The sequence below is a fragment of the Barbus barbus genome, assembly GCF_936440315.1.
Source record: "Barbus barbus genome assembly, chromosome: 14".
Lineage (NCBI taxonomy): Eukaryota > Metazoa > Chordata > Actinopteri > Cypriniformes > Cyprinidae > Barbus > Barbus barbus.
Genome location: NC_136742.1, coordinates 26,245,547 through 26,272,528, shown reverse-complemented (window position 1 = coordinate 26,272,528; position 26,982 = coordinate 26,245,547). Strand labels below are relative to the sequence as shown.

The window sequence follows — 26,982 nt, the reverse complement described above, 5'->3', positions numbered from 1 at the left end:
CGTTCCAGGTGAAGAGATGCAAAAACAACATTCATATTACACCTCTGGGTTTATGTAATCGAGCAACACCCCAACTGTCAGAGCAACACATTCAGTTCTGTCCAGTTCATATGATCATGTGCAACAGAAGAAGATCATAATGCCTGTATTACCTGAACCAAACAACTCACTTTCTTCTTTATTAATCTTTACGGAATAAGCATGTATAGCATAAATGACTGTTTCTCAAAGATTTCCATGCTTACCCTTAAAGAAGAGTGTTCTAGCTCAGGCCTAAAAGGAAAATCAAAGGTCCTGCCAAACAAAACTCCATCTCTGCTGAATAAAACAGAATAGAGTTTAAAAGAAAGGTGCTCCTTTAGATGTGCAGTGGCTCAAATGTTCACTAAAGACACCAAAATCACTCAGGCATATGGTTCTGACATGAGCCAACACATGCAAGGCTTTCAAAATTGTCAAAACAATCTGATAGGAAAACTGAAAGCTTCATGCCTTCTGACCTAAAGACTAGAATTTTCAATTACAATGCATTACATTCTCTGCTAAAACAAATGGCATTTATGTGGGTTAACAAAGTCTAACATCTATCTATCTACCTACCTACCTACACTGTTAAGACATTTCAAAGGGTTTTTACAGTAACTTACTGTAATTAAGATTTACAGTAGCAAACTGTACTGTTTTACAGTAAATTACTGTTAAAAAATCCAACTCATCAGTACACTACTGTAATTCATGTGGGGAAGTCGTGGCCTAATGGTTAGAGAGTCGGACTCGTAATCGAAAGGTAGCGGGTTCGAGTCTCGGGCTGGCAGGGATTGTATGTGGGGGGAGTGAATGTCCAGCGCTCTCTCCACCCTCAATACCACGACTGAGGTGCCCTTGAGCAAGGCACCGAACCCCCAACTGCTCCCCGGGCGCTGCAGCATGGCTGCCCACTGCTCCGGGTGTGTGTTCACGGTGTGTGTGTGTGTGTGTGCATTTGTTCACTACTCACTGCTGTGTGTGTGCACTTGGATGGGTTAAACGCAAAAGTATGGGTCACCATACTTGACAATACGTCACGACGACTCATTCATTTTAATATAGATTTAATTCGATTTGATTATTTTTTTATATATAATTCATATTAGTTTTACTCTACACTACTGGCATTCAATTAAAACACAGTAATTACAAAATATCAAATTCTTTGTTTAAAACATTGCATGTATGACACTTAAAAAACTTCCAATGCTGTTACATTGCATCTTCACTATTTCTCCTGTCTTAGGACGTATTGCAGTGCATTATGTTGTGCCCTCTGGATTTATCCTCACAAAGAATCTTTAGGCAACAGAAACATAATGGGGAAAAAAGACAAACAGCCAAAGGATACATAGCCATCTGCAAAACCCAGGTGCTGCTCCAAAACGTGGCCACCACCTTTGCTCACCATCCACTTTGTTAGTAACATATGTCTTCTCTGAAAAACAAGAAGTAGAAATGACACACTTTTAAAAGGCAAACCCCATATAGAATACAAAAACCTCTCAAAACCATAGTTGTTCTCTTACCATGAATAATCAATCTCAGGGTGGCCGGCATGTTCATGTCTTTCTTTATGCTTCATTGCAGTTGCACAAATACAAAAAACACAAATACAAAAAATGTATTTTTTTCGCGACTCGATAAAAAACAATACAGAACCCATAATATATACTATCTACAGTGGATGCAGACAGTAAAGATGCCCCGGTATATTTCTGACGTACAGATGTACTCCAAACGCTCGCGCTGTTTCTGACACGAACAACAAACGAATTTTCCCATCATTACAAGCGATGTAACATCCAGTGTAGTCAGTCCCAAGCTGTTGCAGCATTGTAGACACAGCATAGGGCAAATAATCGTGTCAATCCAAATGTAAGAAATGAGGAAAATAAAACAACCTCAATAGAATGGCGCCAAAGAGGCCATTACAGCAAATACAGTAGTATACAGCAATTTTTTAAAAATACAGTAAGTCTCTGTATGTGGGGTCTGACGTCACAGAAAATTCCCATGATGCAAAGGGTATTACAGTTATTTACTGTGAAGGGAATCTGCAGTATTGAGTGATATACAGTAAATAACTTCAGAAATTACAGAAATGTCTAAGTGTACCTACCTACCTATCTATCTATCTGGCATTTATGTGGGTTAACAAAGTTAAAACTATCTATCTATCTATCTATCTATCCATCCATCCATCCATCCATCCATCCATCCATCCATCCAGGTACATATAAACAGAAACTTTTTTTTAATAAATTCTAGTTAGTCAGATATAAACTGTAACTTTGTAATTTTGATGATAAACTGATAAAAACTCAACTTTTGTAAGTGTATTTAAACTTGTGTGTGTGTTTGTATGTTAACTTGTATATAACTACAGTGCCTTGCGAATGTATTCATACCCCTTCATTTTTTTCACGTTTTGTTATGTTACTGCCTTATGCTAAACTGCTTTAAATTACTTTTTTTCCTCACATCAATCTACATTCCATACACCATATTGACAAAGCAAAAACAGAATTGTCACAACTTCTTAAATTTATAAAAAATTAAATTAAAAATAAAAAACTTAAATAAGTACATTGCATAAGTATTCATACCCTTAACTAAATATTTAGCTGAAGCACCTTTACAGTCTCAAGTCTTTATTGTTTGATGCGACAAGCTTTGCACATCAGCATATGGCAATTATCTGCCATTCTTCTCATCTCTTCACCTTTTAAGCTCTGTCAGGTTGGATGGGGTCAGATGCACATTTTCAAGTTTCTCCAGAAATATTTGCTTGGGTTCAAGCTCAGGATGTGGCTGGACCACTCAAGGACATTCATAGAGTTGTCTATAAGCAACTCCCTCTGTGTGCTTAGGATCATTGTCCTGTTGGAAGGTAAACCTTCTGCCCAGTCTGAATGCTCTGGACTGCGTTTTCATTAAGGCTATCTCAATATTTTGGTGCATTGAGCTTTTCTTCTATTCTGATGAGACCCTCAGTCCCTGCCACTGAAAAACAGCCCCATAGCATGCTACCAGCACACTTTACTTTTGGTACTCTGCAGGTGATGAGCAGAGCTGGTTCCCTTCAAAAATGATGCTTAGAATTGTGGTTCATCAAACCAGAAAATCTTGTTTCTCAGAGTCTGAGGGTCCTTTAGGTGTTTTTTTGTAAATTCCAAGTGTCTTTTCTTTTGTCTACACTGAGCAGAGGATTGAGTTTGGTCACACCGCCATAAAGCCCAGATTGGTGGAGTGTTGCAGTGATGTTTGTCCTTCTGTAGGTTTCTCCTTTCTCCACATATGGTCATGGAGTTCAACTAGAGTGACCATCAGGTTCTTGGTCACCACTCTAACCAAAGCCCTTCTCCATCAATTGTTCAGTTTGGCCAGCTCTAAGAAGATTCCTGGTTGTTTAAAACTTCTTCCAGATTACATGCTTCTGTGACCCTTCAATGAAGCAGAATTTTTTTTCTGAACTCTTCCCCAGATGTGTGGCTTAATAATGTGTGACAGGGCTTGGTTTTTGCTCTGATATCCAACTGTCCCAGATAAGGGTATGTATGAGTACGTATAAGTTTTTTATTTTTAATAAATTTGCAAAGATGTTAAAAACCTTTTTTTTTCTTTTTTGCTTTACCATTATAGTGTATGAAGTGTAGATTGATGTGGAAAAAAATTAAAGTTACTATTACTAATTTAAAGCAGTTTAACATAAGGCAGCAACATAAAACGTGTAACAAATGAAGGGGTATGAATACTTTCGCAAGGCACTGTATATAAACTATATATCTATCAGTTATATAGTTAGTCTACATATAAACAGTAACTTCTTTTTGACTAATAAATAGATAAAACCTTAGAAAAACAAATGTAACAAACATTTTTAAGAGACATAAAATTGTGAAGAATTTGTAAAATTGCAAAAAGCTTTATGTTGGTACCTATCTATTGTTTATATAGTTATATATAACAACCTTTGTAACAAAAAATATGTTTTTTTTTAAAGGAATATGGAAACTTGTAACTATACAAACTGTAGATCTATCTATCAGACCTCACAATAGAGGCCAGACTAAAATGATTCATATTTGCTGCAAAAAATCTTTAAAATGACAAAGTCCCAAATCCAGTCCTCTAAAACGCTGAAAGATGGCAAATGAATGATGTAATGGTGAGTTTGGGTATCCTTGATGGCACATTCAGAGACATTAAATCAATAACGCTTCATTATTAATAAGGCCAGTGATCCATCTGCAGGAAGTTTAGGATCCATTAACTTCTCATCTTACCTTCAGCCTCCCTTTACCGCAGTTCTCCTTTGAGAAGAATACTGAAGCTGTACAGGCCTTGACCCTCTCCAACAGGAGGTTAGACTTCACTAGTATCTCAGCCAGTAAATGGAAATGATCTCATAACTGCTTCAAGATAAAACAGAAGCTTATTAGTCATATATTAACACATGCATCAATTAAAGCATGTCCTTATTTCAAGGACAAATACAGCATTATTAGGTGTATATCTGGTGCTCAGATCACTGAGCACCAGAACAGCCAGACACAAGAACAGTTTTTTCCCCCAGGCCGTATCCCACCTGAACAACACATAACACACCCCGGTACTGTACATCTGTAAATAACTCATCAAACCTTCATCTGTACATAGGACACATGCACATTCACAGTTCTGTCTATGGTCATGTCTCTTTTCTGAATATTTTTATTACTATTGTTATTCTTAATTATTGTATATTCTCTTCATTAGTGTTCTTTATCACCTTAATTATATGTTGTCTGCACTATGTTTGTACTTTCTGTAATGGAAGCTCATAACACCAAGACAAATTCCTTGTGTGTGCAAACACACTTGGCAATAAAGCTCTTTCTGATTCTGATTATAAAAATACATATCACACACTCTCTCTCTCTCCCACACACACACACCAATAACCATAGAAAAGAGCCTAAAAAGAAGAGTAATTTCATTATAAAACAGCAATACACCAAGTGGGTGGAATTGCTTGCTGTTAAAGAGGTTTGAATGACAAACAAGTAAAATGTGCTTGAGTAAACCATCATGATTTTGACCTTGGGGACTGCAGCAGATCCTGTCCTGTATGATCCTATTATCACCTCCTGCAGTACCTTCATCCCTAAACTCCCAATGGAATGCAATTCGTCACCATGACAATAGACAACATCTCTTCACCATGGTGTCATTTACTGCTCCCAAGGGGTAAATTGTTCAAGCCTGAAAACATCTCTTACAGCATCCACTAAGCATTAAAGCACCTGTTTTGATGGTTATTTGGCTTTGCATGGGCTGAAAGGCACCTTTAGCCTGGCTTTAAGTTTGCTGGGTGAATACAACTATTGTTGAACAACAAATCACTGCACGGCAATTAAACATGCACTATTAGGTTGTTAAATGTAACTGGCCCCATTATCTTGCACTGTTTTTCTGTACGTTTAGAACTGGCTGGTTACTTAAAGCAAGAAAAGGATTGTGTTTGTCTTCTTGAAATTAAACAAGACTAATTTAAAGCTCCCTTGTACACACAGACAATTTTCGAAAAATAAGCTGCAAAAAAGGGTCCTTCATATATCATCATGGTGATGAGGTCAGAACCATGTGGAAATTAACATGACTGCCCAGTTGTCTACAAGCTATTCGGTATTCAGCAATCATAAAAGAGGTGATTTAACTATAGAAATCCTAAAGGTAAAGTAGAAAAAACAGTATATTTGATTCCAAGGGCCAGAAGAAGAATGAAAAATTGTCTTGTAAAATTAAACTTCAGGTTTTGGTACTTGATTATCAGTATAAGTGGACTTTAGGGGGGAAAAAACACTAGTGTAGAATGGTGCTTTTTAATGTTCTGCTCAAATGTTTAAGAATCTCTTGCAAAATAAGTGAGATGTATATCATTTTAAAACAAGAGCAATGCTGAAAATAGTATTTAGCCTTTTATTTAGTAGGCTATAAAACAAAGTCTGCAGTTTTTATAGCGAAACACAAATTGTGTCTTACAATGTGTTTTCAAGCTCTTTAATGATCAGATCGCTGTATTTATGAGAATCAATTAATTGAAGTATACTGTTTTCTTTGTGAAAATTACACCACATACGCCGCAAAAATATCTGTGGAGTCCAAACTTTCATTCCTCACATGTGGCCTGTTTAATTAATAAAACTTTCTAAAGGATGAAGTGTACTCCAACTCGTTAACATAAGTTAGCCTATATTGTTTTCTTTTCTGAGGTATAGCCTAGGCTTGTGACTATTCACAAGCTGTTTTATTCATGATATAATACAGTAACTGATTGGACATAATATTTAACGTCTTCCATTCATTGTTTGTAGCATGCCAGCCACCCAGTAATCGCAATAATTTTGCGCTGTTGCTTTTAAAAACACAGCTTTCAAATTATGTCCGTTTTATCATGAAATACAAATTATAAATGTGTTTTTCCTCTTTATTTAAAGTTTATAGCAAGTTTTAAAAGTGAAGGAACAGAAGGCATGAAAAAAACAGTATAGCCTAATTTATAATGAAAATGTCTCATTGTAATCGGAAAGATGATTGACTCACATGTCGCTTAAACTGAAGCGAATACAGCGATCTGTCACGCCACATTAAAGAGTGTGAAAAATATAATATACATATTGTTTGTATTTCGCTGTAAAACTGACAGATTTTGAAAACTGAGATTTTGGAATATCTGGCAGTGCTCCCAATCCGGGCCATTTGCATGTGCAAAAGGCTAGAATATCTCATATTATAACTTTAACCTTCTTTCTTGAAACATTTCGACTTTATTCTCGTAGTATTTCGACTTTATTCTTGTAGACTTTCAACTTTATTCTCGTAATCTTAGATTTTTTAACATGGCACTAAAACGCCGTCGTAATATCTCGCTATTGTGACAGTCAGAATTGTTATAAAGTCTGAATTGCCTGTGCACAGGGTATATGAATATGAATATAACTATATAAACCGAGTTACTGAGAAAACAAAACCAGACATAAAATGTAACTGATATTTACTGAACGAAAACAAAAGTGCAAATAAAGATTTTTTACTGTGACATCAGAATCTGTTTAGCCATCAAAACACATCACACTGCATTTAAATGAAAATATAAACAAAAAATACATATACAATTAATACACATGACAAACGTCTCCTGCTGCATCAGTTCCAGTCAGCATCTAGATCTTCATCATCTATGAAAGATGAGCTGAACAGTGAAAAACCTTTGAGGAGTCCTGCGGGGCCTCCGGAGCCCAACTCAAAACATCTCCTCTTCTTTGTAGCGTTCTCTCCGGCTTCTTCCTGTCTGTCGGAGGGCTCTGTCCTCATGTTGCCCATCTGCATTGTGGTGGCCTTCGCATCTGTGGTTATATTTTTCCTGGTCTGTGTGCTTGTGTTCCCCTGGTCTTCAGAAAGCGGGTTTGCTGGCACTTTGTTTGCACTGCCGTTTGTAGCTGGGACTGTTTTATCTCCAGTGTTTTCCTCAGATGAGCCCGTAAAAGAGAATCTAGAAAGTTTGGCCAGAGTTGAACTGGCCATCTTCACCTTTGGGTGGTCTGTCCTTGGTGGGGATTGTGGGTGTTTATTAGTGTTGCCATTATTCTCACCTGGAGAGAGGCTGTTGAGTCTGGAAAGCAGCTGTTGTTGATGTTCAGTGTCCTCAGACGTCCCTTTTTGAGCTGTGCTCACATCATTCAAGACCTGAGAGGAAACGTCTTTGGTTTTATTGTTAGTTCCTAGCCGGGGTTTCTTATTAGCTTTGCTGCCCTCTGCTGGACAATGTGAGCTTGACCGATTCCCCCGTTTTCCTGGCATTTGAGGTGCGGTAGGTTTCACCCCCTCATGCACCACCACTTTGGCACTTGCTTTCGCAACTGACTGATCGGCATGAGTCATTCTCTCTCTGGGTTGGAATGTGAAGTTTGTGAGTTTGCTGCGTAAATCCTCTCCGCTCTCAGCTCTGATGTCAGGAGGACTGATGGCTGTGTTTTTTCTTTTTGAGGGTTTCTTCCCTGTTTTGGGTCTACTGTGGGAGAATATCTCCTCTAAATCGTCACCTGTCTCTCCTAAAACTCGTTCCTCACTCAGCAGGAGTGATGCTTTCATCTCTTTCAACCGTTTGGCTCTGAGCTGTTTGGAGCCCTTTTCCACAACAGCCTCAACCATGGATGGATCCTCATCCTTCTCCCACACAGAACCCTTGTGGCGTATGGAACGGCTGTTGCTAGGCAACACCGCTGTGCCACCCAGTGTGGTGGTGGCGTTCTGTGTGGAGGTAATGACGGGGGAGGTGTGAACGACAGAGCCGGTGGATAAGGAGTGGAACCAGTCCAGGTCTGAATCAGTGGTCACCTCACCATTACTGTGATTCTGACCAGCTGGACGCTCGCTGGTGTGGTCAGTCCCTTTAGGGATGTCCGGTCTTTTGTTATTTAGCCTAAAGAGGAGCACAAAAGATGTTCTTAGGAGGAATCTCAGTTCTTTGAAGGGCTCAGATGAATTTTAGGCAAGTTTTCTATGTGCTGTAAAATATAGAAGCTTGTTTCTTCCAATGAATAAAAAAAATAAATAAAAGGTAATTGCTTTCTCACAATTCTGACTTTTTCTTACAATTGCATGATACAACCTCGCAATTCTGACTTTTCTCAGAATTGTGAGATATAAACTTGCAATTGTGAAAAAAAGTCAGAATTGTGAGTTGATATCTTGCAAGTCTGACGAAAAACAAATTAATTGCGAACACCTTTTTTTATTCAGTGGTGGAAAAGGGGTTCCATATTACACGTATATATACACATATATTAATAATGACATTTTATATTATACTATTAATAGAACTGAATATATTAAAATCAGGTTTCAAAATTACATAATAAATTTTGATTAAATGCATTAATATGATAATGTTGGATTCATATTACTAATTAAATACAATTTTATTAAACTATTTTAAAACAAAAACTAATAATACTAACTGGTAAAATTTTATATATATTTATATATATATTATATATATATATATATATATATATATATATATATATATATATATATATATATATATATATGATAAAGATAAAGATAAACTTTATTGTCCCGAAGGAAATTTGGGTTGGACACATACAATGCAATATCTGCTGTTTTACACAAACAACATACTACGTACATTTAATACCTACAGCAACCCCTCTCTTCCCTCCCCATGATATATATATATATATGTGTGTGTGTGTGTTTGTATGAGTGTATGCGTATGCGTATGTATATTATATATATATATATATATATATATATATATATATATATATATATATATATATATATATATATATATATATATATATATATTAGGGCTGGGCGATAAAACGATAACGATATGTATCGCGATAGACATGTGAACGATATCAATAAAAAATATGTTCGATAAAACATTCTATATTTTTTATTCTTCGTCGGAAGAAAACAAAGGTTGTGAAGCAAGTTTGGTTGCATTAACAAAGGCACTCGCTCTCTGGTAACCTAGCAACGTAGGGAGTGACACGCTAACAGCCAATCATGTAACAGTATCTTTTTGGTTGCGCCATATCGTTGTCTCGTGTCCAAGTGCGCACACGCACTTAGACACAATTTTACCTTTTGATTCGAGTAAAACGAACTCATCTCATATACACACAGAACTGTAACTTTTTTTTTTTAGTAATGATCACACAAATTATGCAAGACCGTCGTCCCCGCCAAGACTGGTAATACCACAAACTTGATGTACCACCTTAAAAGCAATATCAATAATTATAGATATCGACCGATATGAAACAGTGATATCGTGATACAGTTTTCAGCCATATCGCCCAGCCCTAATATATATATATATATATATATATATATACATACATACACACACACACATACATACACAGGTACATCTAAAAAAATTAGAATATCATGAAAAAGTAAATTTTTTCTTATTTCAAAACGTGAAACGTTCATATATTTTAGATTCATTACATGTAAAGTAAAACATTTCAAAAGTTTCTTTTGTTTTAATTTTGATGTTTAGAGCTTACAGCTCATGAAAGTCAAAAATCAGTATCTCAAAATATTAGAATATTTACATTTGAGTTTCAATTAATGACCATCCCTACAGTATAAACTCCAGGTATCTCTTGTTCTTTGAAACCACAATAACCATTATAACTAGAAGACTGCTGACATGGCAATGGTCCAGAAGACGAACATTGACGCCCTCCACAAAGAGGGTAAGTCACAGAGGGTCATTACTGAAAGGTGTGGCTGTTTACAGAGTGCTGTATCAAAGCATATTAAATGCAAAGTTGACTGGAAGGAAGAATTTGAGTAGGAAAAGGTGCACAACCAACAGGGATGACCGCAAGCTTGAGAATACTGTCAAGCAAAGCTGATTCAAACACTTGAGAGAGCTTCACAAGGAGTGGACTGAAGCTGGAGTCAGTGCATCAAGAGTCTCCACGCTCAGACATCTTCAGGAAAAGGGCTACCAAGCCACTTCTGAACCAGAGACAACGTCAGAAGCATCTTACCTGGGCTGTGGAGAAAAAGAACTGGACTGTTGCTCAGTGGTCCAAAGTCCTCTTTTCAGATGAAAGTACATTTTGCATTTAATTTGGAAATCAAGGTCCTAGAGTCTGGAGGAAGAGTGGAGAGGCACCGAATCCATGTTGCTTGAAGTCCAGTTTGAAGTTTCCACAGTCAGTGATAAATTTGGGCTGCCATGTCATCTGCTGGTGTTGGTCCACTGTGTTTTCTGAAGTCCACAGTCAACACAGCCATCTACCAGGACATTTTAGAGCACTTCATGCTTCCTTCTGCTGACAAGCTTTATGGAGATGCTGACTTCATTTTCCAGCAGGAAACTGCCAAAGGTACCAAAAGCTGGTTCAATGACCATGGTGTTACTGTGCTTGATTGGCCAGCAAACTCGCCTGACCTGAACCCCATAGAGAATCTTTTGTCAAGAGGAAGATGAGAGACACCAGACCCAACAATGCAGATGAAGGCCGCTATCAAAGCAACCTGGGCTTCCATAACACCTCAGCAGTGCCACAGGCTGATTGCCTCCATGCCACGCCGCATTGATGCAGTAATTCATGCAAAAGGAGGCCCAACCAAGTATTGAGTGCAAAGAAATTAACATACTTTTCAGAAGCCTGACATTTCTGTTTAAAATATCCTTTTTTTATTGATCTTATGTAATATTCTAATTTTCTAATAAAAAAGACACTGAATTTTGGGTTTTCATTATCTGTAAGCCATAATCATCAAAATTTCAAGAAATAAAGGCTTGAAATATTTCACTCCGTGTAATCTATATAATATATGGGTTTCACTTTCAGAAATGAGACAAAAAATATTGACTTTTTTCATGATATTCAAATTTTTTGAGATGTACCTCTATACAGTATTGTTACTATCAAATATTTATTATTATTATTATTATTATTATATTTAAAATGTATACAAATTAAACTAACTTAATTTTACTATTATAATGCATTTATATTTACTACATATTAATCTAATTAATAAGCATAATTTCTATTATTATATTAAATACTATTACATTATATACATATTTTATCATGAATATTACATATTAATACATTATCTTTTTTAATTGAAAATACTTTTCATTTATAGTACAAATTAAATAAAATTGTATTTTAAATTTATCATTTTAGTTTTACCTTGAAAGTCTTTGGAGTTCTTTCTGTAGGATATCGGTCAATCCCAGCCTCTCGAGCACAATCTCACACTGTGTTTTATACTGTTCACATGGGTCATCAGGAAAAGAGGTGTGTAGAGCATTCACATTTCCAAGTAGAGCGCCTCCCTGAGGCAAACATAAAAATATGCTTATCCAGTCCTCAACAATTTCATATAGCTTCCAGATGATGAAGTAGTCATAAACAAACCTGCATGGAGCACTCCATAACAGACACCACAACAACAGCGTCCTCTACTGTCACTGTCTCTCTGAACATCAGCCTGGCATGAGCTGAAATACACAGAGAGGTGAGCATCAATTCTTATGAGATGAGCATCAGATATTATGCTGCATGTGAGCATCTGACCCTCAGCAAGGCGGCTCAGACTCTCCAGCATGCGAATGGTCGTTCGGGCGGCGTTACGGCTGTCGCTCTGTCTTTGCAGCTGATAGTAGCGGCTCAGGATGGTGTTTGCTTCCTGTGTTATACAAGGCTTAAGAGTCTTGATCAGGCAGAAAAAGGCCCTCATCTTCTCCATACTCCATAAACATGAAGACTCACTCGGCGCTCCTGTGGGAAAAACACGAGGGAAAAGAGGTGAGAGAAAGGGAGAGATGTTAAGATGAATATTTTATAAATATGCAACAAATGGCAAGGCTTCACCATTAACTTCTAGTCAGTATCAAAGGGTTTCTCAGCCAGATGAGGGGTGAACCAGCCCTCGAGGGGACAGGTTTTCCTATCAAAGTGGCATCACTTGGGAAAATAACGAAGACTGAATAAGCAAGAAATCTCACGAAGGAAGCAAGAACCAGCAGTCAGGCTGAATTGGGGGGGCATCTGATCCAATAACATCTCAAACTACATTTTTTGTATGTCATGTACAACAAAAACATGCACTATATGAGCCAGGTATCAAGTTAAAAATGTCAAAAAATATATTCATGGAACCATGCAAAGGCAGGTATAAGGCCCACTTCTAGTGCAAAAATAGATATTTGGAACATTATATGGAAAATGTTTGAATTTCTACAAAGAATATTATGTAAAATAATAGACCAGATGAAACATTACAAGCACTGGTGGATTGTAACCAGGGGCCGGTTGCATAATCTGTTTAGACTAGTCTTAAAAAGTTAGTCACCTAATTTTTTTTCTTCAAGACTGGTCATAACTTTTTAAATTCAGTTATGAAAAGGTAGATTGTTCTTATTTGTATTGGAAAAGTAAGACTGATTATCCCTTGGCAACTGCTAGTTGGTCAAACTAGTTCTTAAGACACAGTGTTAACATGGTGGCTAAGTTTATGCAACTGGCCAGGTTGTAAATACTGCTTCAAAATATCAAAAGAAGAAACAGGAGCAAGAGACAAAAAATAGAGAAAACTGCATTTAAACTCAAAGAGGCTGTTCATCGGCTGATCAAATGTTTAAGATCATAGCCTTAAAAAAGTTAAATCTGAAGAAAAAAAAAAAAATGTTAAATTAATGTCATTGTCCTTCAGGCAGTCACACTGTCATGACCTCCTGATGGCAAAGGCAAAAACTCTTTCTGTCTTTGAACAGGGCAGGATTGTTGAGCCACACAAGCAAGTGCACGTGCAACGCACCATCACTGCCGAGGTTAGATGCAGTAAGACAGTCATTTTACATTTCTTAAAAGATCGTGAGAGTTATGGGACAAAAAAGTCAAGTGGTAGACCCAAAAAAGTTCAGGGTTACACATAGGATGATTCAAAAGAGTGATGTTATTTTCCTGGAAGAAGTCCTTTGTCAGGCAGGCGTTGTGAACTGCAGCGTTGTCCTATTGAAAGACCCATACTTGTAATGTTTCCCCCAGTCTTAAGATTTTGTTCAGGGTGGTGATGGCGCAGTGGATAAGACACATGCCTTTGGTGTGAGAGACCTGGGTTCGAATCCACCGTGAGACACCAATGTCCCTGAGCAAGACACTTAACCCCTAGTTGCTCCAGAGGCGTGCGACCTCTGACATATACAGCAATTGTAAGTCGCTTTGGATAAAAGCGTCAGCTAAATGAATAAATGTAAATGTGTATATATATTGCTTTCAATAAATAAAATTACAAAATATTTTATATAATTATATAAATAAGTATATAAAATGCTATGTAAATCCAAATATACGGTTATAAGCCCAAAAATGTAAAATGTGCATCCAAATATATAGTTCTAACTATATATTTGGAATTATGTTTATATGTTTAGAATTATAACTTCATATTCAGGATATATATATATATATACATATACACATACATACAGTTGCATGCGAAAGTTTGGGAACCCCTTGCAGAATTTGTGAAAATGTGAATAATTTTAACAACATAAGAGAGATCATACAAAATGCATGTTATTTTTTATTTAGTACTGTCCTGAGTAAGATATTTTCCATAAAAGATGTTAACATAGTCCACAAGACAAAAAAAAATAGCTGAAATTATTAAAATAACCACATTCAAAAGTTTGGGAACCCTTGGTTCTTAAGACTGTGTGTGGTTACCTGGATGATCTACGATTGTTTTGTGATGGTTGTTCATGAGTCCCTTGTTTGTTCTGAACAGTTATCAGTGACTATGATTTGAGATCCATCTTTTTACACTGAGGATGATTGAGGGACTTTTAACATCTTTTATGTAAAATATCTTACTCAGGACAGTACTAAATAAAAATAACATGCATTTTGTATGATCTCTCTTATTTTGTTAAAATTATTCACATTTTCTGCAAGGGGTTCCCAAACTTTCGCATGCAACTGTGTATATGTATATGTGTATATATATATATATATATATATATATATATATATATATTTATTTATTTTTTCCTTTTGCTTTCACAGTATAACACAAAATAATATGATGTAACAATTTAAAATAATATAATATTGCACCTACTTTGAAAAACCCTGATATCACAAAATAAAAGATTCTTCTCTGGGACAAACCTTTATTCTGCAGGATAAAGGAGGAGATTATTTTGTCCCATTCTGGGTTTTTAGTATCCAGCAGAACCAGTACGAGGTCAAAGCGGCTCAGGAGGGGGCTGGCGAGGGCCACGTTCACAGAAACTGACACATTAGGGTCATACTGCCCCTTTGGGTTAGTAGCTGCCAGGATGGTGGTCCTTGTGTCCAGTTTGCACACCATTCTACAAAAGAGGAACACGGGACATTTAATGTGATGCTCACAAGCTTTTGGTTAGGGGTGGGGGAAAAATTGCGGACATGGACGATTCTGACTCGATTCGCAAATGTCAAAAATCGATTTTCTATCTCTGAATGTTAGTCGGAGATGTAACGTGCCGCAAAAGGGGTAACGGTGAGTTTCCACTGGCACGTAGCGAGCACAGCGGAGAGAGCGTTTTCAATCCATTCATATGGAAGTTGAGCTTAAACGCTTGCGCGGTGCATTATGGGATTGAAAGTGGCGCAGAGAAAGCGTTGAGAGCGATCGAGAGCGTCAAAAAGTTTGGGCATTCCTCGACTTTATGTAAATATCGAGCAAAAAACGTCAGGCGACAACCAATCGCTGTGAAAAGAGGAAGATGAAACGCAAACAGGGTGCAAATAGTTGCTCTGCCCTACATTTGACACGCCCCAAAGCAGTGGCGTAGTAGCGTTGCCAGCAGCACTGAGCGCAGATTTGACGCTGTAGTGGAAACGCACCGTAAGAAATGCATGATGGCGGGGGGGTGAAATCAGACCGTAACCGTCTGCGTTAAAAACTAGCATATGGAAGCCTCTATAGGCTTCTATAAAACACAACAAATATGAGAAACCATATTACAAAATATGCTTAAGTCTGTATTAATATACTAAAAGTATGCTGCCACAGGCACATTTCATTTCCTTTTGGTTCTTCGTAACCTTGTTGTTGACTTGCCAAATCACTTTCATTTGTTTTATTAATAAAAGATCTTGGAAGTAAATTCATATGGGTCATTCCAGATACTTTGCTTTACTAGTCAGACAGTGAGAAAAAAGAAAATTTGTATTAAAACAAAAGATGCATCGATAATCGTTTTTTCGTCGCATTGCAGCCCTCTGAATCATAACCAAATCGAATTGTAAGGTGCCTGGAGATTCACACCCCTATTTTGGTTAATTAAAAAAAATGCAAGACATCATTTCCCCCAGCACTCACCCGGCTTTGGCCACGCTGATGGTTTGTTGCTCCATGGCCTCATGGATGCTGGTGCGGTCGTGTTCTTTGATGCTGTTGAATTCATCGATGCAGCACAGACCTCCATCAGAGAGAACGAGGGCTCCTGCCTCCAGATGCCACTCTCCAGAGTCCTTAACAGCCGCCACTGTCAGACCTGACCAGCATTTCACAATGATACAAACAATGATGCGACAGCACTAAATTCTCACTGCAGAGTAGAAGTGAATAGTGCTTAGTATGTGTCAAAAATAGTATGTGTATGCAGCAATTTGAAGTGTACAACAATATTTAACTGTACCCATCTATTTAGCTTTATTTCTTCACAAATTTTAGGGGTTTTGAGTTGGAAGAATTATACTATTTATATTAATTTATATAAATACTATACCACTTAAGTTTTGAGTTGGTACATTTTTTTAATTAATAAAAAAAAATGTTTATGCCCATCAAGGTTGCATTTATTTGATCAAAAATACACAACAAAAAAGGGAAATATAATTGCAATTGAAACTGAATTACTCCAGTCTTCAGTGATTGTCTTCAGTCTTCACATGATTCTTCAGAAATCCTTCTAATATGTTGATTTGGTGTTCAACAAACATTTAATCTTATAATTGTTTTTGTGGAAACAATGTTAATTTTTTCATGAGTTTCCGATGAACAGAGTAATAACATTTACTTGAAATAGAAAGCTTCTGTAATATTATAAATGTCTTCACTATCACATTTGTTTAATTTAATAATTTAAACTTATTTATAAAAGATTATTAGCTCTTAAATGTGCATGCAGAAATTCTGCATACTGCTCACATTATAAATACCACACAGTTCAAAAATGAAAACTCTGTCATCATTTACTCACCATCATGTTCAAAATAACCCATATGAGTCTCTCTCTTATGATGAAAATAAAAGATGTTTTGAAGAATGTTGGTAACCAACATGTGCTGGTAGCCCTTGACTTCCATAGTAGTGAAAAAACAACAGAAGAAAGAAACTCATACAGGTTTGGAACAACATGAGGGTGAGTAAATGATGACAAAATTTTCATTTTTTTGTGAACTATCCTTTTAAGCAAAGTATACATTTCAACAAGTATACAACATTTCCCTAGAGCGCTGATTGTGAATGTTAACGAGAAGGTGATGTGAGGTTCAGAAGAACATGTGGAACCTGCATTAGTAGATCCGATTCCTGCAGTGAGCACAGAGCGTGGTGTAATCTTAGCCGCGTACTTCAGAAACTGTGACTTCCCAGTGCCTGGATCGCCCACGAGCAACAGATGAGACTCTCCTAAACAGAGCGTATACTTTGAGTCAGAACTATTCACAAGAGCAATACACTTTTCAAGCACATCTCTGAACTTTGTTTCACGATAAGTCTAAATGTCAGACTGCCCATTATGTGGAATGTGAATTCATACCTCTAACCTTGGTTCCAGATGCATCTATTCTCTGTACCCCACCTGCCAAAACCATAGCAACAGCCAGCTTGACGACGTACATGCCGAACACCTGAGGGCAAAGACTCATCAAGATCTCATTCCTGCCTTCAGAATGTCAAGAGAAAGAGAGACAGAAAGAAAGAATAAGAAAGACAGATTTTATTATTCATAAACCCACACTGAATCCCATGTGCTGTTTTACATTATGATTGGCTGCTAGGGTGTTCCAGGTCATTACTAGGTGGTTCACTATGTTTTTTCCCCACTTTTTCTAACATCAATGTGAAAATCATGCATTTGACTGTTTAGAAAATAAAAAACACTTTTGCTCAAAAAGCCACATGATTTGAGGTATTATTCATGTTAGCAGCACAAACAACGCAGAACGAGTTACATGTCAAAATGTAATACTTGCAGTTAGGGATTTGTTCAAATCCCTAACCCAATAACCCTATGAGCAATAGTAGCCTGATAGTGATAGTGTGTCTCAAAAAACACCACTGGCAACAGATTACAACACTGTTTCATGCACCTAATCAACTGAACTTCCTCTACAGGGATTATAATTGTGTTTGGATAGCAATAAGAAAGAGAGAAATCTATTAAATGCTGAGAAGACATGGCAGTAAAAATGCCATATTGTTTATTTGTACCACTAGACTGGTTTCCCAGATTAACTACTTTAAAAAAAGACACCAACCAGCAATGGGGTTATGTTTGTGACTGTCCCAGAAATCTTCAAGCTCCTTCTGAATGTCTTCCAGCACCAGTGCTGTGGTGGACTGCTCATTGTTGACCTCGATATAGTTTGCTTTCAGCACAATCTCCACATCACAGCGGCAATCCAGAAACATAGGCTTCCAGCGCTGACACACAACTCCATACACTGTGATGTCATCGCCTGCAAGAAGGGGAAAAAGACACATGATGTTGCCCTGAGGAATGTTGCTATTATTATATCAGTAAAAAAAAAAACACGGTGATAAAAAATTGCACATAATATGATGCAAAAAATGCTTACATATTATGAATACATGTCATTTTTATTTTATAATAAATTTTTTTTACATATATAAAATAAATAAATTCTACAACAAATCTGATTATTTACAACGTTATTGTTATTGCACTGAAGCACATGACTGAAAACAACAGGAAGTTTATGTCGGAATTCATTCATGAGAAAATCTTAAAGCCAGTATTAACGGTGAGCAGGACTGAGCAGAGTAATTAAGTGATACAGATATCAGTCCTGCACTGTCAAATTATTAAAGCCAGTAAATATATGGATAAACTACTTCTGCTGGTACTCCGCATTTACCTGATTTGCAGCTGTCCACAAGATCGTCCTCCAGGATGATGAGCATAGATCGAGGGATACTGCCCACTGACAGTTTCTGTACCTGTTGGTGAAGGTGCACTGGTCAAGAAGTTTACATACTTCGAGATGTAGAATTAAACACAATTTTCATAAATGCTTTTACATTACATATATGTATATTATTTTAATTATATTTTATAAAATATAATACAATTATATTATTACTAATTATAATATTATTTTATCTTTAATTGTAATTTATATACTTTTAATTTAATATAATGTTTATTTTTTTCAGTTTATGACCCATGATATGTAGTCTCAGCCTTGGACATCACGCCCAGATCACTGGATGAACGTCTGATGCATAAGACACACAAAATGTGAAACAATGTGGGAGTTTCAAAATCGTCATCTGCCAAACCCCATCTTGGAAGAAGAAAGCCGAACTGAACTATTTCTTTAGCACCAGGGTGACTGTACATGAATAAACACCATCTCACCTGCTCTTGGATTTTGATCTCCTGGTAGTCCTTGCAGGCAGCCGGAGGGGCGTCACTTCCTGACAGGCAGGTGAATTTGAAAGAATTACATCCTTCTTCATTGGGGCAGCTGGTGGGTGGAGTGAAGGTGTAAAACTGCTCAAAAGCAGCCTGCACGGAGAACACGTGCCTGCATTTATTGCACATGTAATCTCTCTCATACTCTAGCACTTTAGTCACACTGGTGCGGATGACAGTGCCCGTGACGGACAGGAAGTGGCCCGCGTCTCTAGCTTTAGGAATGTGATCTCTGGTCAGCTCGGGACACATAGGTAAACCTGAGAACATGTAGTAATGAAAGAAAGCCATATATTGAATTGAAACAGCATGAGGGTGAGCAAATTAAATTTTTTTGTTGACTATTTTAAAGTAACCACCAGGTGTCCGTGTTATTCCACCACAGCCTTTTAGGGCTCCTGTTTGAGAAATTCTGTCTCCTACTGCTAGATGGTGCTGTATGTTCATTCATTAAAAGTTCAAAAGCAGAGTTACAGTCTCTTGCACTTTCTTGCATAATGAATCAACTCAGAGTGCACTCAATATTTGAATATGACCTGGCCCGGCATGGTTGCATCATAGAAAAACATAAAAGAAAGAAGAATAAAAAACGTCAATGTTACTAGCAATAAAACTGCATTCACTTCTTTCCCCTCTAACCACAGACACAGACTGCAGTGGCTACGGAGAAAATGGGTTTCAGTAAAGTGTGTTTATTCGGAGGAGTCACGTCTGCAGGGCTACAGATGAAGAGCGTGTAATTACAGGTGACGGCAATCATCTCCTGCAGGATGTGAGAGAAATGCACTTGGCTTCGCCACAATGCAATACGATCCATCCCACATACCTCAAGGATCAAAAACAAGCCTACACGTCATCTAAAACAATCTTCACACTCTTGCTGTCTATGTCAGTCTGCTGTTTTTAGATAAGCAGATTAGGGCTGGGTGAAACACTGAATATTCATGATCAGGATTTTGATTAAATGCACCTTTGTGAAAACTGCACTGATTTGAAGGATTTTGACCATTGTGTTTCCCAAATATATTGCCTCATTAGACAAGAACACAAAGTTTTTTAAAAGCACAAAATAGCTAGAATCAGCTATTTTTATTTTTAATGGAACAGCATCTCTGATTTTAATTTCTGCAGCACAAATAGTATTCCAATTTTGTACTTGTATAATCACTGAAAAATTCACACAGAAATTTTCACTTTTCATGCATTTCAAATTTTCTCTATATACGAGTAAAATAATGTTGGTAACACTTTACAATAAGGTCCCGTTTTTTAAGATTAATTAATTAGTTAATGTGAACTAGCAAAGAAAAATACTTCTAATCCATCTATTAATCTTAATTCATGTTAATTCCAAAATTTACTAATGCATTATGAAAAGAAGTGTTAATATTATTTAATGGGACTGAGTTGGCATGAACTAACAGTGAATATTTTAGTATTTCTATTAACTAACGTTAACGGAGATAAAATAAAAAAAATACTGTAACAAATGTTACAGTTGCTCATTGCTAAGTAATATTAGTTAATTAATCAACTAACATGAATTAATAGAAATTATTGTAAAGTGTTACCATAATGTTTTACATTAATCTAAAAATAGAAAAAATAAATAAATTATTAATTCACTTACTTGCTTTTTTATTAAGCAAGGATGCATTCAATTGATCAAAAACAACAGTAAATACTTTTATATTGTTAGACAATAAACTATTTAAAATAAATGGTGTTATTTTGATTATTAATTAAAGAACAGAAAAATATGTAATATGGTATTAACAAAAATATTAAGCAGAACAACCGTTTTCAACATTGCCATCACAGGAATAAATTACATTTTAATATGAAAATTAATTGTATAATAGGGCTGGGTAAAAAATATTGATTCTCCGATTTTAATCGATCTTCAGTTTAACGCAACGATATCGATTCGGGAAATCCCCGAATCGATTCTTAATGCGCGTGCTTCACGTAAGAGGATATGAATATTCACCTCTCGTCCTGAAGGTGTCACCATCTTTCGAATTGCTCCACTAAAAAAAACAACTGTGTGCACCCTATTATTAATGTAGATGTGTATTTCAGTAATAAACTTAAGTAGGAGAGTTTCAGTTACCAGCATTTATATCAAAATATGGATCCCATGTCTGCAAAACTAACATTTTAAATGAAATATTGATAGCTAATCGATATCGAATCGAAACCATAAAAATAAGAATCGAATCGCAGAATTGGTCACAATACCCAGCCCTATTGTATAATATTGAAATGATAATATTATTAATAATATTTCACAATATTACAGTTTTTTACTGAATCTTTTACCAATAAGAAACCTTTTAATGATTAAATATTCATTCTGAGTTCAAAACAGTGAGGAAACCATGCCTCAATGATTTTAACTAGGTTTTTACAGTATTTAACATCTTGCATTAAATATTTCTAATCTACTTGCCAACACTGATTATTCAGCTATAAATACTGACATATAGTATTATTAAACCGCTGAAAGATGGAGCAATATTTTAGCTATCTCACCCAGTCGGACCTTTACTGAGCATCTTTCTTTATAATACAGGTACGTCACACCTCTTCAGGAAGACAACAGACGATTGTACCCACCAGGTTTGCTGAGACACCACCTGGATACACAATATTACTCACTAATGACCTTCACCAAAGCATGAAAGCATCCAGACACATGACGTGACGTATTCATCATGATACGACAAACGGTCTGCAATCTTTTTATGGCCGTGTGTCCTATTTTCAGACCCCTTTCATATTCACAGCACACTGGATCTATGAGTGGAGTCTGCACTCAGGCTATTTATAACTCTCCTTTGTCCACAAACGGGATAAAACATCCAGGGAACAGGAAAGGTCAGTCAGTTGATTATTGCTGACACACTCCCTAGTCCCTACAGCAGTCAGTCTCGGCTACATCCATCTCAAGACGGGTAACATTTACATGAGTGGTGCTCTTCACTCATACAAAAGTCAATAACCCAGTGCCAGGGTGTTGCTATGTGATAGCTTAACACGCTCAAAACTGTGGAGATGATCATGGACTTCAGGAGAAACCCCCCTGCTCTCCCCCCACTCACCATCATGAACAGCACTGTGACTGCAGTGGAGTCATTCAGATTCCTGGGCACCACCATCTCTCAGGACCTGAAGTGGGATATTCACATTGACTCCATTGTCAGGAAGGCCCAGCAGAGGTTGTACTTTCTTCGCCAGCTGAGGAAGTTCAATCTGCCACAGGAGCTGCTGAAACAGTTCTCCTCTGCTGTCATTGAATCCATCCTCTGCACCTCAATAACTGTCTGGCTCAGCTACCAAATCTGACCTCAGAAGACTACAGAGAGTAGTCCGGACTGCTGAGTGAATCATTGGTACAACCCTCCCCACTCTCCAAGAGCTGTACTTATCCAGAGTGAGCAAAAGGGCTGGTAAAATCACTCTGGACCCCTCACATCCAGCACACTCCCTCTTTGAACTGTTACCGTCTGGTCGACGCTACAGAGCTCTGAGCACCAGAACGACCCAGGAACAGTTTCTTCCCTCAGGCAATCCATCTCATGAACACTCAACAATAAACGTGGAACACACAACTATAATACATTATCCATTCACCACACTCTAATTTGCACATACTTGACCTGCACATACATAGTTGTCTATATTATATATTGTGTTTTTACTGCTTTCTTTTTATTGATTTATTGAAATTTTTCCAATTTATATTTTATTTCAGCTTTATTTCAATGTACAAAGGTGTTATATTTTTAGTTAAAGATCACCCCGCCACGAAGATTGATTGTAAATTATTAGTCTGACCACTTTGAAATGTTTCCTCAAGTCAAACAATCTGAGAAATCATTCATTCACACCACATAGTTCTGCATATTTCTCATCAAAAATTCTCCTTTTACGTTCCACAGAAAATATAACAGTATACGGTTCGAAGCGACATGAGGCTGAGTAAATACTGAGAGAATTTTCATGAAATATTCCTTTAAAGCCTCATTCAGCTGTTCTTTCCTCTGACAGCCCATGTGTCTGTCTGACCTTTCTCTCCTCATATCCAGATCAATACCCTTACTGCAGAGCCCTTGCTCCTCTTGTTGTTCATGCAGTGTTTGCACTCACACCTGACCAGCTACTCAAAGCTTCATCTGATCTCTCTCCAGCTCCCTCTCACAGCCAGCCAACATCCCGACGCGTAACGAGACTGTTGTTACAGAGAAAAACACATCAGCATATCCTGCAGGTTATATGACACTAGATCAGAGGAAGCGACAGTGATAACAGATAACGGTTCGCAGCAGGACAAACGAGCTGTCTGCCACAGTGTGCTGGGGTCTAATTGCCTGTAGAAGGAAACAGCCTCTGTGTTGCATTGCCAAACTAATAGGCTGCAAGCCTTCAAGAGCAAATGAAATGGTCGGAGGCACTCTGAGGCTTTACGGCAGCACAGATCTACCAGTTACACAAAGAAAACAGTTAGCCATTCACAAGCCACTTGTGATCACGGGGAGGTACATGTCATATTGGAAATAGAGGAATTGTTTACTGTTGTGCACAAACAGGCCCAATAGTTTCATTTTCTAGAGCTGCAATATTTATAGCACATACACTAGACTAGACATCCTGGAGTATACATCCAGCATTACTCTCAGTACCTGGACAGACAAGTCAGTAACACTTTAAAATAATTTTCACTAATAGGTTGATGCCAAACACTATATAATACTTAACTGATCTGAATTATCTGTTTTTGAAATTTAAAAAAATGTAAATATGTACATACATACTTGACTATAATGATATTTTACATAAGGAAATAATCCCATAATTATGTTTTGATACTTTAAAATGAAAGATATGATTCAAAATTTATTGTACAAATGAGATTAGTTTAGATTAGAAAGAGCAAAAATTATCAACTTAAATTCTAAATAAAATGTTTTATAAAACTTTAATAATTAAATATATTATATATTTATTAAAAACTAAATTTTCTAAAGTTTATATATACGCATACATGATAATAAGCATTTTATAAGGCAGCAATTATATATCAATTAAAACAAATCTTTTTAAACTAATTAATGAAAGATGTGATTCACCAAGATTAGTTGACAGTAGAAATGACTTTATTTACAATTAAAACAAATTAATATAATACCTTTGCAAAACTGAATACTAAAATTGTTATTATAGTCATTGTATAGTGTTACTGATTATTTTTCCTATTATTATTCTACTGTATTTGGCCTCTTTTAATGTTGAGTTGTAACATTTTCCCTTTTATTTTCCCCCAAAATTATTTAACGATTAAGTGTGTGATTTTCACTAGCTAATAGAAAAAATGATTTCCCAAACAGCTTTTTCAAAGACTCCCTAAGTTTATGTTATTGGTTGTTGTGTCAGGCTGGTCTGGAAGTTGCACAGACACCCAGAGAAACCATATAAAATCTTGGTTGTTGAGTCCTGATACAGGTGTCAGTGTAAAAGAGTGGATGCTTTACATGCTTACCTGATATACGAACATGCAGATTGTGTTTGAGTTTGAAACTCTGCGGTGAGGAAGATGACTGAGATATGGTCTGAGCTACTCTGTGCAGGGCATTGTCAAATATAGGCAGCACCTGGCTGGGGAATGCATTGAAACACTCTCCAACCTCCATATTGTCCTCGAATAAGGTCATGGCATTCACTACAACAGGATGGTGAGCATCTTCACTGGCCTCCTGGAAGATCTGTAGGATGTCATTCCTGTGGTGCTCCATCACATAAGTCTCAAACGCCAATCCTATGAAGGACACCTGATCCTGACTGAGCATCATGTTCATCTGAAGACTGAACCGGACCACTTAGACATGAAGTATTCTGCAAGAAAACAGCAGATGATGGTCTATACATAAATTACAGTTCATCTATTCAGACCTTTACACACTTGTATCATAGTAGCTGGAGAGTGTGTGTTTTTTTTGCATGTTTAATGAATTTAAAACAGAATTTTATTCAGGGTTTCCACACCTTTTGACAAATGTTTAACCTTTCAAGTCATTTGTGATTAATAGACAAGCCTGGTTTTGTAAAAGTAATTGAATGAATCTAGAAAAATGTATTGACTATAAAACGTCCTCACACAATTCATCCCAAATATTTGGGTTTTTCATAATGTTGTTGGGAACATCACGAATAATTACATGTATCTGTAACGTTAGTTCATGTTTATTCAAAATATGAAGTTAACGTTACATGATGTTTTCTATTTTATTTATTCTTTACATTTTGATTCAAACGTTATGCAAGTACAGCGAGATTAGTTGAGTTATTAAATTATTTCACTTACAATTAAAACAAGTACATATAATACATATAATGAAGTAATAAATCATCATAGCGATATATATTTTGTTTTTTTGCACTTGACAAAGTGTTTTATGAAACCACAAATGTTTCGTGCATTAACTAAATTAATTTGATAATTATAAAATTGTATGAATAATTACACAAGAACTAATTTAGAAGGAAACGGCTGCTTGATATAACATGCCTTCAGCAAGCGTTTCATTTGCGTTCATTAACTTACTCTCTTTAGCTAAATTTGGCAAACAATAGAAACCTACAAGTACATAAAATGCCCTATTAATATTTCTTTCCCTACAGTTCTGTATTTGACATACCTGGATGGATGAGCAGTAGTTATATAGCCTACATCAACAACATTAGCATTTGGGTGTTTCTTCCTGCCCGTGTTTTCAGATTTGGCGCTTTATTCCTAATCTTTCCGCGCTGTAGGGGAGCACGTGTAAACAAACTTTGAAATCTAGCAAAAGATAACTCATTCTAAACCATGCATGATACTATATAAAGTAGTTTCACTATCTTCTGCTTTATTTAATTTGTGTATATTTTAGCGCTGATAAATTATAGGGTATGTGATAAACACTAGCTCCCCCGTTTTGGACTTGGTAGAACCCAGTGAACGGAAAACGTGCCATGCGGAGGTCGATGACGTTGTCGCATCCGCCCTTTGACCGCCAATATAAAAGTCCCGTTTATTCATACTCAACCTTATTTATATTTTTATGTATTTCATTTCTGAGTCTTGTAATAAGGAAGCTGTTATAAGATGTATGTATACTTTTTAAAGTTTTTTTATTAATTTAAAGAAAAAAGCATTTACTTAAATTCTAATGAATTTATAACTTTTAAATATTTAAATAAATGAAATAGTACTGCAAAAATAATTAGATATTTAAATTATTACTATACATTAAAATGTAGGGTGAAGTCAGCTAAAATGGGCTAAAATGGCCCAAATAAGGTTGTAGCATCATATCTCTTAAGTTTTTACAGAAAATCACAATAACTGATTTTGCATTGTTGCTTCAACACTTGTAACAATAATGTTTATTGTTCTGAGTTTTTTTAAGGCAGAGAAGTTGAAAAGAGAGAAAAGGTAATTGAGCCTGACAATAATAATATCACTAATAAGGGTACTAAAGCAATTATAAGTAAGCTTACCTACAAAGCAAAGGTTTTGACATGCTCTTTCAGATAAAAAAAGTTTAATTTATAAAAGAAACTTTGATTTTGTGAAAACGTTTTGGTATAAATGGCTGGTTAAGCTAAAATGGGCTACACACACACACACAAAC

General features: G+C 36.5%; 1 protein-coding gene across 1 annotated transcript; it reads right to left on the bottom strand.

Moving 5' to 3' along the window:
- Positions 1-6,333: 6,333 nt before the first annotated feature.
- mcm9 (minichromosome maintenance 9 homologous recombination repair factor) lies at positions 6,334-26,301 on the bottom strand. The gene is made up of 13 exons (XM_079434182.1): positions 26,005-26,301; positions 24,849-25,201; positions 19,250-19,566; positions 18,747-18,828; positions 18,126-18,326; positions 17,405-17,530; positions 17,155-17,274; positions 15,961-16,135; positions 14,763-14,965; positions 12,165-12,368; positions 12,006-12,088; positions 11,778-11,923; positions 6,334-8,494 (listed from the first exon to the last, which is right to left on the bottom strand). The coding sequence occupies exons 2-13, from the start codon at positions 25,162-25,164 to the stop codon at positions 7,219-7,221; spliced, it is 3,249 nt and encodes a 1,082-aa protein (XP_079290308.1). The 5' UTR covers positions 25,165-25,201; positions 26,005-26,301; the 3' UTR covers positions 6,334-7,218.
- Between the last annotated feature and the right edge of the window lie 681 nt (positions 26,302-26,982).

What these genes read in the sequence shown, in the direction of transcription:
- mcm9 (XM_079434182.1), bottom strand. Translation starts at nt 25,164, where the DNA reads ATGAACATGATGCTCAGTCAGGATCAGGTGTCCTTCATAGGATTGGCG. An exon ending in CTTTATCCTGCAGAATAAAG is followed by an intron (nt 12,369 to 14,762) that starts GTTTGTCCCAGA and finishes TTTTTCCCACAG; the next exon opens with GAGCGCCGAGTGAGTCTTCA. An exon ending in TTATGGAGTGCTCCATGCAG is followed by an intron (nt 11,924 to 12,005) that starts GTTTGTTTATGA and finishes TGTTTGCCTCAG; the next exon opens with GGAGGCGCTCTACTTGGAAA.